A 13702-nucleotide genomic window follows, 5' to 3' on the forward strand; every position below is an offset into this window, starting at 1 on the left:
CCGACCATCCCTGCTGAGCTCCGCGCCCACTCAGACCCCCGCCCACCCCACAAACCCCCTCCCAGGAGCTGAACTGGACCAGTTACCGACTAGTTGCACTACTGTACACACTGCAATTGTACCTGACTTATTACCCACTACTTTTTGACCTGTTGTCATTAACTCCCTGCAGCCATGTACATACTTAACCTGTTCTGCTCTGAATATACGCTATATATCAATAGTTATTATTCATTTCATACCAGCACTTTAAAGCAGCAATTTAAAATAATACATTCAATTGCAGCATATTTATATACAACGGTGTATAGACTGTACAGTTGTTTTTAATGAATCGCTAGACCCTTCTGGTTACAAACTGCAATTCGTTGCTCTAGTATAATCACAATAATTTCAATCTAATGTAATTTTGTTTTGTTTTTTCATTTCAAATGTTCTTGGTCATGACATGTTCTTTTTTTTTTATGGTTAATTGCAAAAGAACGTGAGGTTGTTCCAGGTCATTCTGACTTTCGGTAGGTTTTGCAATGTCATTAAGGGGGGCTGGCTTCAAACCTTGCTGCTTGCACTTATACATCAATTAGATTAATTACAATTCGACAACAACCCGATTCACTCTCGCCAAGTGAGTTCTGACTTTTGTCCTAACGAGGATTCCGTAGACTGTAGAAATGACGTAAACAGGAAGTAGGCGGCCTCAAACTAAACCCCGAAGTGTGTGTAGCATGTAGCATGTAGCATTCATCCACGGTGTGTACTGACGAACCGACGTTCATGTATCCCACATGGAGTTTTTAAGTACCCAGGCGCGTCGTTTAAAGTGAAGTCGTGTTTGTGTTACTGTAAGAAACGGTGTCAAACGCTAAACGTAGAGTTTGTGTCGAAATGTCGGCGTCATTAATAAGGAGAGGACTGGAGCTGCTGGCTGACGACGTTAAAGGTCTGTTTTATAGTATATGTGTGTATTACTCTTAAACACAAGGTGTGTTTTATTTTGAAAATTCGCTTTTACAACGTTGTAATCTTTGGAATTTCTTTCGTTTTCAAACCAGTGGGAACATTTGTAGAAAAAAAAGAACCCTTGTCTTGAAAAAAAGAAATAGCGACGTCTTGATCAACTACATTCATGTAGTTACGCTGTTGGATTGTGTTTAGGTACTCACGTTTTGTAGCCGCACAAACATTCTCACTGTTTGGGAATTAGAAATAAACGTCCCAATTGAGGATGCCAAATGGGTGGATATATGGACAAGGGTGCCATGAAGGAATAAATAGTCAGTAAAGGAAAGAATTTGACTGGAAAATAATAATGATGATGATGATGATGGTTTTTAAGACTCATTTGATTTTACAAGATTCACTTGTAAAAGATCCCAAAAATATGGTGACGCCACACGACTTTGGGGATTATTAAAGGATTCTGGGAGAATGTTAAAGAGAAATTGATATTATTCTGAAAGTGGACGTCCCATTGGAAGCAGCGTTGCACTGAATGTATGTCAGTGAAGGCAGAGACTGAGGAGTGTTGACATGATGGAAAGAACCACTGCAACTCTGTGGGTGACTGTGGACATTTCTGTGAGGAGATGGACTCAGGTTTCACAACATGTGAATGTTGGATGAAGGTTTGGAGGAGCAGCAGCGATGATGTGCTGGAGCCTTTTTCTTTTCTTCTTCCTGACTGTGGTGAATCTACCGCCGCTGTACCTGCACCTCATTGGCCCTCTTTTGTTTGGGTTGTTTGTCTGTCGGTTCTACGTACTTATTTATTTTTTTATTTCTGGCTTGGGTTTGTCGTGTGTGTTTTGTTTTTTGTTTTTTTTATGTCTGAAACTGTTGTGAACTGTTTTGTAAAATGAATTAAATGCTGAGGTAAAAAGTTCCAAAACAAAACAAAAGACGCTCACTGTTCAGAATCAAAACATCTCTGATAAATCACTTGTTTCCTCAAACGTGGTGGCAGTAACCGGTGACTACGGCGAGGACGGGGATCCAGGGGCATCCACGAAATCCCTACATCATTGTCGTTGGCTTTGCGTGCGGTACATTTTGTCGGCATTGCAGTGTTTCATGACGAGGCCGTGACGTGGCTCTATCTTAGCTCCTTGCCTGTGGAAAAGCACGGAGTTCTGAGGAGGTGCGAGTGGTGAACCAACCAAAGCACCAGCTAGCTGATTGAACACCTGGTTCAGTTCAGTGGGAAAGGGGGGCGCCTGTGTCTGCGTGGGTTCTCTCCGGGTTCTCCTGCTCCCCACTCGCACAGTCACGGTCCAAAAAACATGCATGTGAGGTGAATTGAACTCTACGTTGTCTGTAGGCGTGAGTGTTTGCTTGCCTCTTGAGTTTGTGGCCCTGCAATGAGCTTTGTCGCTGGGCTCCAGCAGACTCACACACACAACCCTGAGTGCAGGAGGAAGCAGGGATAGAAAACAGATGGATGGCTGACTCTCTGCTTCCATTTGCATGGAATGTCTATTATTTCTATTCAATATGTCTTTCTTTCTTTATTTTTATGTGTGTGTGCCCAGATAACCGTAAAGCGAATAAGAAGAAGGATCGACGGCAGAAAACACAGCACTCGGCGGCGGCGGCGGCGTTGCCAGGCGACACAAATCGACAGGGAGTCACCAAACGCTTGCACGGTCGCAAGGGTCCCACCAAGAGCAAAGCTACAGTCAAAAACAAAACCATCAAGTGTGCATTGGGTCAGTCTGCTTGTTCTCATATAAAACAGAAAGACACACACAGAAGTTGTTAAACACAGAAATATTGACAGGTTTTGAATCTCTGACTCTTGAATATGTGTCCACTAACCAACTAACAAGACACTGACTTCTAACTTTAGCTCTAACGGTTGGTTGATGTAGTAATAGTCGTGTAGTTACTGGTTGTACGACATGTCTTGTAAATGAATGTGTCTGTTGTCTGGTGCCCACACAGAGGAGTTCAAGAAGAAACAGAGGAAGAGCCACATGAGCTTCAACCTTAAGTATTTTACTGACACAAGCTGCAAAGCAACAGAGTCTGACACCAAAAAGGTACAAGAAAAGACCGGTGACCATGGTCCATTAGAAACTTCTGTTTTGTGTTCTTATTGTTATTCGTTTGCATTCTTCGTAGCCTTAAAACATCACACACGCTTCTTCATTTTCATTTTCCCCTCAGATCATCAGCCACAATACGGGTCGACAGTCCAGGAATAAGTTGAATCAGAAACCCAAGAAGGACACAAAGGACAAAAAGCCAGAATCTGTGTTCACAGAAGAGGAGTTCCAGCAGTTCCAGAGAGAATACTTTGGCAGCAGGATATAAATAAACAACTTTGTTTCGTACAATTTGAAACCTTTGATAAACCACTTTTGCCTCCTCAAGACTCCTCTTTCACTCGATGATTTACAGGGATTTTTATCCAAGAATATTGGTTCACTTGTTTTGATTTAATCTCAATGCAGTTGCATGGAAGGAGGCTTTAATCCTGTCTCATCTGAGCCTGGCCTGCTTCAGACCACGTTAACAACCTCTTGCAGTTTTACCGTCAATCCCATGAAAAATAAAGGTTGCAGCATTTCTGTGGTCTTTCTATATATGTCGCATTACTTTAATCAGTTTACATTGAAATTTTAGATATGTACTGTAGTTAGTATGTCTGTCAGGTTGTGTTATATTGCTATGTTAATGAAGACTACCTGTAAACCAGGAGATGTCCATCTCATGGAAAGGTACAGATTATATATACAGAGATATTGATGGAGTCAATATATATATATATACATTCAGCCACTCTTCATCACTGTGAAGCATATATATTTGATCAAACATAAGTAAGACTCTTCCCTTTCACAGTGTTTGCCAAATGTAGAATCATCCCCCCCCCCATCTAACAACTCAGATATTGAAACTTAAGGCACACTGAGATTGGGGTATTTGTAAAACCTAAATGATATAGTAACTACTGTTAATCAGGTCTGTGTTACCCACACTTACTGTGATGCTGGAGTGTGGGAGTTTCTCCAGACTATCGCCCCTTCAAATGAATTGAGAGAAAAGAAACATAAATAAATAAATCCCGAATTATTCAAGAACTTCATAAACTTGATGTGTGTGTCGTATATATACTTTTTTTTTTTTTTTTTAAATATAAAACTAAAAACTTCTTCCCCACTTTGCCTCGTTTTCTTCTTCTTCTTGAGGTTTTATGGCAGTGGGCAAACAACAAACTGGTGCATTACCGCCACCAACTGATTAGGAGTATGGATCATTCTGACTTACTTTTCTGAAACTACATGAAATTAATTTAACTAAAATAAAAAATAACAAATTAAATCAATAATAATCAATATAATAACAAAAATAACAATCATAATAATAACAACAATAATAGATAAATCACTAAATAAACATACAAGCTTCTATATTCTTCCAAACAACCCTGTTGCTTTGCCTTGTTTTCCTTTCTATTTCATATTTCTCACAGTGTCGATCAGGTCGATTGAGTCTCTACTTTTTTGCTCTTTCCAAAAGCCTGCGCGGTTCGCGGAGGAATTCCGCCTGTAGGCGGTGCTTCGGCCGTATAAATACCGGAGCGGCCCTCACTGTCTGTCACCTGCTGTTAATCGCTTTCAAAGTCGTGTCGCTCCCGCCCGCCTGGCCGCCCGGCTTTCTGACTCACTCACTCACTGACTCAGCTCTCCCCCGGCAAAATGGCAGTTTAAAGGCGTGCGGCTCCTCTTGCATCGGCAACTACTCGGCAGTGCAACGGCTCAGTGCACTGGCAATTTCTGGCAAAATGGCGTAAGTATTTGTGTGTGCTCGAATATGTGTAGCTCCAGTTAACTTTGCCTAATCTAATGCAGGCACACTGTGCGTGTGTGTGTGTGTGTGTGTGTGTGTGTGTGTGTGTGTGTGTGTGTGTGTGTGTGTGTGTGTGTGTGTGTGTGTGTCAGAGAGGAATATTATCACAACCAATGTCCGTTTGACCGCCGCCGTTGCTCTAAACTGTGTCAGCGCGGTTGGTTGGTATCCAGCTGTCGCTTTAAAAAACCCGGGGCCTAAAATGGCGACTAAACGGTTGCCAGATTAGTTAGTTAGTTAGTTGGTTACTTTGTTGCTTTGTTTAGAAAACATTGACAACGTGGCGTGTCCAAAATGGCGTGGAGCGGACCAGCCCTCCGCCCGCCGAGCCGCCTCTTTTCTCTCGCTCGGCTCCTGCTCGCTGTTGTGAAAATGGCGGCTGCCGCCCTCGGAGTGCTCCGCCTCGGGGCGGGGCGGGGCTGTTCGCTCAACTATGACCATATAAGGAACTGTTTTCCTTCGGTCGTGTAATGTGGGGCGTTTCCGGTCGAGGGGGCTCCTCGACGCGTCTTATTAATAGAGCTAACAAGATTAGCTTCCGCCCTTCTGAAAACGCAACGCAGCTCAGCTCAAGCTCGTTAACGCTTTAATGACGGTTCTAAGAAGCTCTTGTCCTACAATTCTATTTTATTTTTATTTTTATTGTTATTATTATTATTATTATTATTATTATTATTCGTTTTATTTCGTTCCCCCCCCCCCTTTTTTATATACAATACATACACTACCAGATTTACATTGAACACATATGAAATATGTATTAAACAAAAACAAAGTGTGAAATAACTCAAGCGTCTTTTATTTTAGATGATCTAGAATAGCCACCCTCCATGTGTATATATATATGTTATATATATATATGTATATATATATATATATGTATATATATATATATATGTATATATATATGTACATATATATATATATATATATATATATATATATATATATATGTACACACACATATATATATATGTACACACACATATATATATATGTACACACACATATATATATGTACACACACATATATATATATGTACACACACATATATATATATATATATGTACACACACATATATATATATATGTGTACACATATATATATATATATGTGTACACACACATATATATATATATGTGTACACACACATATATATATATATATATATATATATATATATATATATATATATATATATACGTGTACACACACATATATATATATATATACACGTGTACACACACATATATATATATATATACGTGTACACACACATATATATATATATATACGTGTACACACACATATATATATATATACACGTGTACACACACACATATATATATATATATACGTGTACACACACATATATATATATATATATATGTGTACACACACATATATATATATATACGTGTACACACACATATATATGTGTGTGTACATATATATATATATACACACACACACACATATATATATGTATATATATATATGTATATATGTATATGTATATATGTATATGTATATATATATGTGTATATCTATATGTGTATGTATATATATATGTGTATATATGTATATATATGTGTATATATGTATATATATGTATGTATATATATGTATGTATATATGTATGTATGTATATGTATGTATATGTATGTATATATGTATGTATATATATATATATATATATATATATATATATATATATGTATGTATATGTATGTATGTATATGTATATATATGTATGTATATATGTATGTATATATGTATGTATATGTATGTATATGTATGTATGTATATGTATATATATATATATGTATGTATATATATATATGTATGTATATATATATATATATATGTATATATATATATATGTATATATATATATGTATATATATGTATGTATATGTATATATATGTATGTATATGTATATATATATATATATATATGTATATCATATTTAGGTATTTAACTTTTTTTTTTTTTTTGCTTTTGCCACATTAATCCACATATGTTGGTCATATTTGATGTCTTCAGTATTTATCTGCAGTGTAGAAAGCAGTCAAGATGAGGAAGAAACAGGTGTGTCCAAGCTTTTGACTGGTCGTGTATACAAAGCATCGAGATTTTGTTACTTGTGTTGATAGCAAGCAGAGAACAAGAGTGGCAAAAGCACTAAAAAGCAAAAGTGTTGAATAGTGTTTATTTAAAAATATATTTTATTTAACCTTTATTTCCCCAGACGAGCAATGAAAGAACTCATTCTCATTTACAAGTGCAGCCTGGACCAAGAGCAGAGGCTCTTGGGGGGGGGGGGGGGTGTGGGGGATTCAGCTCAGCACGGTCACTTTAATGGGGAACCAACTGTGACATCCAATAGCGTGCAGGCCTTTATCGGCAAGAAAAAAAAAAACCCTCAGAAACTCAACAATGACTCATCACATCTCGCACAAGTTTTGCGAGTTTTTCCAACCTGTACAACCGGTTGTCTTGCAAGCCATGCAACCAGTTTCAAAGCCAAAGCAACGTTTCAACGCAAAATGAATTTCACCGACGTGTCTGAATATTTTCCATTGATTTTGTTCCCCGTTGCTCCTCTCACGCAGGTCTCTCCCAGCAACCACCCTGAGCTTTGCTGCCATCGACAGCAGTGCAGAAACACCGACAGGATCCCGCTGGACTCTGTTGTCGCTCTTACGGCTCACGCTGACCAGAAGCAGCCATGACACTCTCCCAGCTGGCATTGGAGGACGTGGAGGCCCTGTGCTCAGGTTGGCAGAGGGGGAGGGACTGTGCCTTAAAGCAGCCTACATTCTGTTTGATGTGATGTCAGCCTATGATGCATATCTATCTGCAAAAGCATATAGAATTTGCAGTGTTGACAGAAGACAAAGCTCTCGCGTGGCACACGATGGAAGTGACGCTCGTGCATTTACGCCCCCCCCCCCCCCCCAAGTCTCACAAATAATAATGATGAATTTTATTTATATTGCACTTTACATTAAAAAAAATCTCAAAGTGCTACAGGAAGCATAAAACCTAATATAGACAAGAGCAAGAGACATAAAATATATAAAACCTGCTGGAAGACATAATTAGTAAAAATAAATAATTAAAAAAACGCACAACCCGAGCAATGAGATATAAAAGGACATTAAAACCTAACGTAAAACATATTTAGTGGGGAAAAAAAAAACCCAAAAAACCCCAACACAACCAATGAGACAAAAGGCTAAGGAAAGGCCTCTGTGGAAAGCAGTCACACAGTTGTCTTTTCATGTTAAGAAATGAAAGAACAGACAGGAAGCTGAATCTTGGTCACTGAGTGAATTCCAGTTCAGTCTTCTGAAGCGAGCTGCATGTTCTGGTGAAGCTGCAGTTTGAACCTCACTGGAGCACCTGGCAGTTGATTGGCTGCAACAAGATATTGTAGCCAACACAATTGCTCACACGAGCATATTGGACTGTCAAGGTAAGACGGAAGTGGCGCCGTTGTTGACACATGAACCCCAGCAGTGAAAGCGACAAAGCAAACTGAACCCACCAAGAGTGATTTTTCTGAAGCCGTACACTGTGACGTATCTTCTGCACCGCCTGTGGGTTCAGTCAGCCGTTGTTGGACTTTGGCAAAGACTCCTCATGGTTATTTTTTTGTTGCTAATCTTTGATTGCAGAGACCTCGTTTCTGATGGCTGACCCCGCAGGCCCCCTCCTGGATCCAGACGATAAAGACGCAGCTCTCTTCTCTGTGAAGGAGGAGGCGCCACAGTCACCCCCACTACTCTCCCCCTCCCCCTCCCTATCGCCCCATGAGTTCCTGTTTTGCACCCCGCCCACTTCTACTTCACCTCCCTCTCCCCCTCTGGGCCACTCGGCCACGCTGGCAGAAAAGGCCGGTGCAGAATCCCTGTTCATGCCCTGGCTGAGTGGCGGCAGCCTGCTGGATGCTGAAGATGCAGCAGACGACTGTAAAGGTGAGGAGAGGCACCGGGGGGGGGGGGGGGGGGGGGGGGGGGGGGGGGGGAGGAGAACGGTTTCAATGTTGACTGCACAGCGACAATATAGTGCAAATAGAAGGAAAATTATTGTATTTAAAAATCAATTTATAGAGTAAAAAAAAGGGGAAACTAAATTCATTCCCAGCTCTTGGTTTATCAGGACTCATCGCCCTCTTTTTTAATTTTTTTTTGTGATCTATAAATATTTAATGGGTCAAGTTTGACTGGTGCAGCGCTAAATGGCATCCCAAGGCGCCTCAGAGGAAAGAGGAGAACCCACTGAACTCCTGAATGTGAGCTGAGGCCTCGCAGGTGGCTCAGCTCAACCTGTGCAGCTCTGGTTTAGCTTCAAACGAGTCGCCTTCTGGAATTGTAGAAATGCAACACGAAGGATGTTTTGGAATACTGCTTTTGATCTCATGCTTGCGGGTAAAATCTCCGTCAACAGATGACGACGCTTTTGTGGGTATGGAGTGGATGGCTGAGAAGATTGACCTGAGTGAACTGGACCTGGACTCCCTGATTGGCTCCTGCTCCTCGGACGTCTTACCGAACTCCCCCGAAGTTCTCCTGCCGTCCCTCGACCCTCCGATGGACCTGGACCTGGACCTGGATCCGTTCCCTGCGGCCACGCCCGGCCCGAGCGCCAGCGCGGAGCTGGTTCTGGAGGAGGACACCGGGACCGTTGACACCGAGTTGGAGCCCCTCCGCCCAGCCGTCCGTCCCGCTCTGGCCGAGCCCTCGGATCTTCTGGACGAAGAGCAAACGGCCGCTCGCCCGCTGGTGTCTCCGCCTCCCGCTGGGAGCGTGGTGGTGCTGGTGCTGGCCGACGGGGAGCCACCGCTCCTCCATCGCTCTGTCCAAGTCTCTCCTTCGGCCAGCGAGTGGGACAGCGACTCCGGCATCGAGTCTCTGGGCAGCTCACCCACTCGTGTCCTGTCGCTCCCCGTGGCTCCCGCCCCGGCCGCTGGATCTTCCAGAACCAAGCCGTACGCCAGGCCGCAGTCGGCGGCGGCGGCCGTCTCCAAAGTCAAACAGGGGCCGCCGGGCGCTCCCAAACCGGTGGAGAAGAAGCTGAAGAAGATGGAGCAGAACAAGACGGCGGCCACCCGCTACAGACACAAGAAGAAGATCGAGCAGGACCTGCTGAGCACGGAGCTGGAGGAGCTGGAGAAGAAGAACGGCGAGCTGGCGGAGAGGGCCGAGTCCATCAGCCGGGAGATCAAGTACCTGAAGGACTTGATGGAGGAGGTTCGCAAGCACCACCGCGGGAAGACGAGCTCGACCGCTTCGTGAAGGCTCTGCTGTGAGCGGAAAAACCCTGCTGTTGTAGAAGATCTGGCAGAATAATAAAGATGTGAGAGCGCAGTCAAGTGTGAAGCATCGGTACTCCTGTCACAATCCCAACATGGTTCATTCACTGTTAGGGTCTTTAGTTGTAATACTGCCCCCCCACCCCCCACCCCTCACCCCCTGACCCTATGCCCAGCTTCAAGTCCAGAGAGGGGCCTCAGCATATTCAGCAATTCTTGGTGAGTGTGAGTGTGTGTGTGTGTGTGTGCGCGTGTGCGCGCGTATGTGTGTGCGTAACTGTATGTATACGTGTATGTATTTATATGTATACGTGTATGTATGTATATATAGGGTTGTTTTTTTTATATATATATAAATAAAACAGTGGTAAAGTGATGCATCTTGTGCTGTGTTGGTGTGCATTGTGAATTGCGGCTGAAATTAGCGCCATCTACTGGCAAAGACACCGCGTATAAATTTAAGTATTGAAATTTCACATCAAGTATTCAGTTTTTAACGCAGGGTTTTTACTTACGTTAGATGGTGAACCAATGGTTAGCTTGATGCTATGAAAACGTCACTTCCGGGGTTGGCCAGCAGGAGGGAACGGCGGTGACGCAACCAGGAAATACGCCCAAAGCTAGACCGTCCCATGTGGTTACCAGGGAGGCGGGGTTTGGGTCGGTCCTTCTAGGCCGGGTCCTTGGGAGGACGCTTCCGTCAGACGGAGGACGCTCGGTTTGAAGGTTGCAGACCCTGAATTGAGACACAGCATTAGTCTGAACTATGGAAGTGCATTGCATTCACTGGATAAAACAAATTGGGCACCTTAACTAACATTAATGACAGGAAATGATGTCATAATTCCGAGATGAGGATCCTCTGGGATGAAGGATTTGTAGCAGGCGCTGTGCAGTACTTTGAGTCGCTACCGAACCAGGTTGGATTCTTTTCAAATGCATGAATTTGCGTCCATGAAGCGCCTGGAGTTGATTCTCTTGCCTGAACCATCCCAACCATGACAGATGACACGCTGATATTAATACGACCCTCAGTTGTACGAAATGCAAGTATTTCCCAGCGTCTCGGACCGAGAAGGTGGTGATTAACAGCGCCATCACTGACCACTGATTAGAAAGGATTTACAGACGTCTTTTTTTCTCCTTTTATTTTATCTTGTAATTACGAGATAAAATATATATATTTTATCCATTTTATATATACGAGATAAAATAAAATCTCGTAACATACGTAGATGTTAATGTGGAGAGACGACACAGTGGAGGGTTGGATTTGTGCTGATGACACACAGTGCCGATAACACTGTTGTGCTGATGACACACAGACGGCCAGTAGTGAGTTCCAGGTGTAAGGACGCCGTAGTTCCTGGAAAGTAACCGATGCAGTGGTCCAGCTGTATATTCTGGGACATTTGACCTGTTGTGGTCAACAGAGTGGTGATGTTAAGAGAATGAATTACAGACGTATGAATTGAGACTTTTGGTTGCACTGAATGATAATATATAAATGCTCTCCATTATGCCGTTGTAACTCCTGTATCCCATTGACTAGGGCTGGGCGAATTTGGACAAAAATAAAATCCAGATTTTTATTTATTTATTTTTTTCCCCCCTCTCTCTCTTGAAAACTCTATTTTTGATTTAGATGTTTTTTGGTAAATCTACAAAAGACAATGGAATAAATGATTTAAAATGGCAAACAAAATTCCCTATTGGGAATGAAGTGCAACTGAAAGACATCGTAAATCATCCTTGGGTTCAGTAAAGTGACAACACTTACAGTCTTCCTGACCAAACACAGATGAATCTCTTGGGATGAATGAAGTGAGAATCTCACTTTCGCCAAACTTCACTCGGAAATGAACGGGTTCTTCACAAACAAAGACAAAGGTCCCTTATTTGGGAACAAAGTGAAAAGTTAAGAACCAAACACAAATTATTCCCTCTGTGGATAAAGTGACAACCTGAACTGTCTTTCACCAGACATCACTTTCATAATAAAAATGTTTTTCTTTTACCTTGAGATTTTTTTTTTTAACATAATCTTCACTAATAAATCCAGTTTCGATATGAAATCAAATCACAGCCCTACCATAGACAAAATACATATATATTTGCTGTAAGGATACAACACATTTTTATTTAAATAAATAGATCTGGTTTACAACCGGGCCCTGTTTGCACAAAAAGTAGGATTCCGACGTCCAGGATTCAAACCAAAGCTGAGTTCAACCAATCCAGAGCAGGAGAGTGAAATGGCTGCACGCAGACCAAGAAGAAGCCAGGATTAGCAGCTCATCAGGCCAGGTGACGCCAATCCTGCATGAGTGCGGGCTCCTTCAATAGGCCCACCTATCGCGCTCACATTCACTCGTACACCATGGCAACCAGAGCCGAGGGCCTTCTCCCATCCGAGGTGGAAATCCTCATGGAGGTCAAGGAGCAAGTAAGAAAGACAGGCAACAACAAAGAGATAAAGTCTGACAAAGCCCAAAAGCTTATATAGACTATATAAGCTGAAACCATCACAGTTATGATCCATGTAGTCAATGAATTAACATCTACAAAAATGTCTCTTTCTCTTTCTGATCCCTGCTGTCTGTACAGGAAGTACCTGGAAAATGAGAATATCAAGTGAAAGTTGTTTTATTTTGGCAGTTTAACATCAAAGATGAAAGCAACACATTTTATTGAGCCATTCCACGCAAATTGACGTCTCAAGCAGTTCCTTGTTGTAACTTTGCTGATTAAGATTTTCAGCTTATTAAAACCACAAACCCACAAACTCAGAAAATGATTATAAAATCTGAGTTATTATCTGAGTTGCAAGCAAAATCCAAAGAAATAAAAAACTTGAAATATATTGATTTGCATATTATTCCTTTATATAATATGTCAAAGTCACCTTTTAAGTTGAATTGCAGAAATACAATAACCTCTTCAGGAGATTCTAATTTTCTGGGTCGTACCTGTAAGTGTCCTCCAGTCTGTGACGGTGCTGCTCCAGATTCTTACGCGTTTCCTCTGGGGGGCGCTCTGGCTGAACTCTTGTGCATCCATGTGCCAGTTGGCAAAAAGAGGCATACAAATTACATTTTATTTATTTTGACGAGTTTTTTTTAAATTTGAAATTCAATTTTGCATGTGAGCAACACTGCTACTTATTGTGTAGTTTTAAGCTTGGCTTGTTCCATAGTTAGGTTGAAGCAAAACTTGTGTGGCTCCATATAAAAAGCTTCACTGTTCTATCTGGAGGATTTTTTTTTTTTTTTCAATAAATATCAACGTTGGCTCGTGACTTTTCCCAATGTTTTCCATTTTGGCCCACTGTGTGTTTGAGGTTGACACCCTGGTGTTAGAGGATCGGTTCTGTAAAAAGCCTGCATCAAGGTTCACTTCCTCAACGCACTTCTTGAATTGGATTAAAAAGTGATGTGGAACCTCCACCCAAGAGAGACCCGTCGAGTTTCATATCAGCAAAAGCTGTTTTGGTTCTGCCAAGGTGATGTTTGGAACAACAGTTCACAG

General features: G+C 41.8%; 2 protein-coding genes across 2 annotated transcripts; both read left to right on the forward strand.

Moving 5' to 3' along the window:
• Positions 1 to 704: 704 nt before the first annotated feature.
• Positions 705 to 3582, forward strand: rps19bp1 (ribosomal protein S19 binding protein 1). Its single transcript, XM_076012845.1, has 4 exons — positions 705 to 940; positions 2529 to 2705; positions 2941 to 3038; positions 3166 to 3582. Exons 1-4 carry the CDS (start codon positions 886 to 888, stop codon positions 3310 to 3312), a joined length of 477 nt encoding a protein of 158 aa, XP_075868960.1. The 5' UTR covers positions 705 to 885; the 3' UTR covers positions 3313 to 3582.
• Positions 3583 to 4592: 1010 nt separating this feature from the next.
• atf4a (activating transcription factor 4a) lies at positions 4593 to 10550 on the forward strand. The gene is made up of 4 exons (XM_076012858.1): positions 4593 to 4791; positions 7470 to 7634; positions 8538 to 8837; positions 9310 to 10550. The coding sequence occupies exons 2-4, from the start codon at positions 7586 to 7588 to the stop codon at positions 10155 to 10157; spliced, it is 1197 nt and encodes a 398-aa protein (XP_075868973.1). The 5' UTR covers positions 4593 to 4791; positions 7470 to 7585; the 3' UTR covers positions 10158 to 10550.
• Positions 10551 to 13702: the final 3152 nt, after the last annotated feature.

Source organism: Nelusetta ayraudi, unplaced genomic scaffold (genome assembly GCF_046127955.1).
Source record: "Nelusetta ayraudi isolate G7.1 ecotype Tasmania unplaced genomic scaffold, CSIRO-AGI_Nayr_v1 ptg000006l, whole genome shotgun sequence".
Lineage (NCBI taxonomy): Eukaryota > Metazoa > Chordata > Actinopteri > Tetraodontiformes > Monacanthidae > Nelusetta > Nelusetta ayraudi.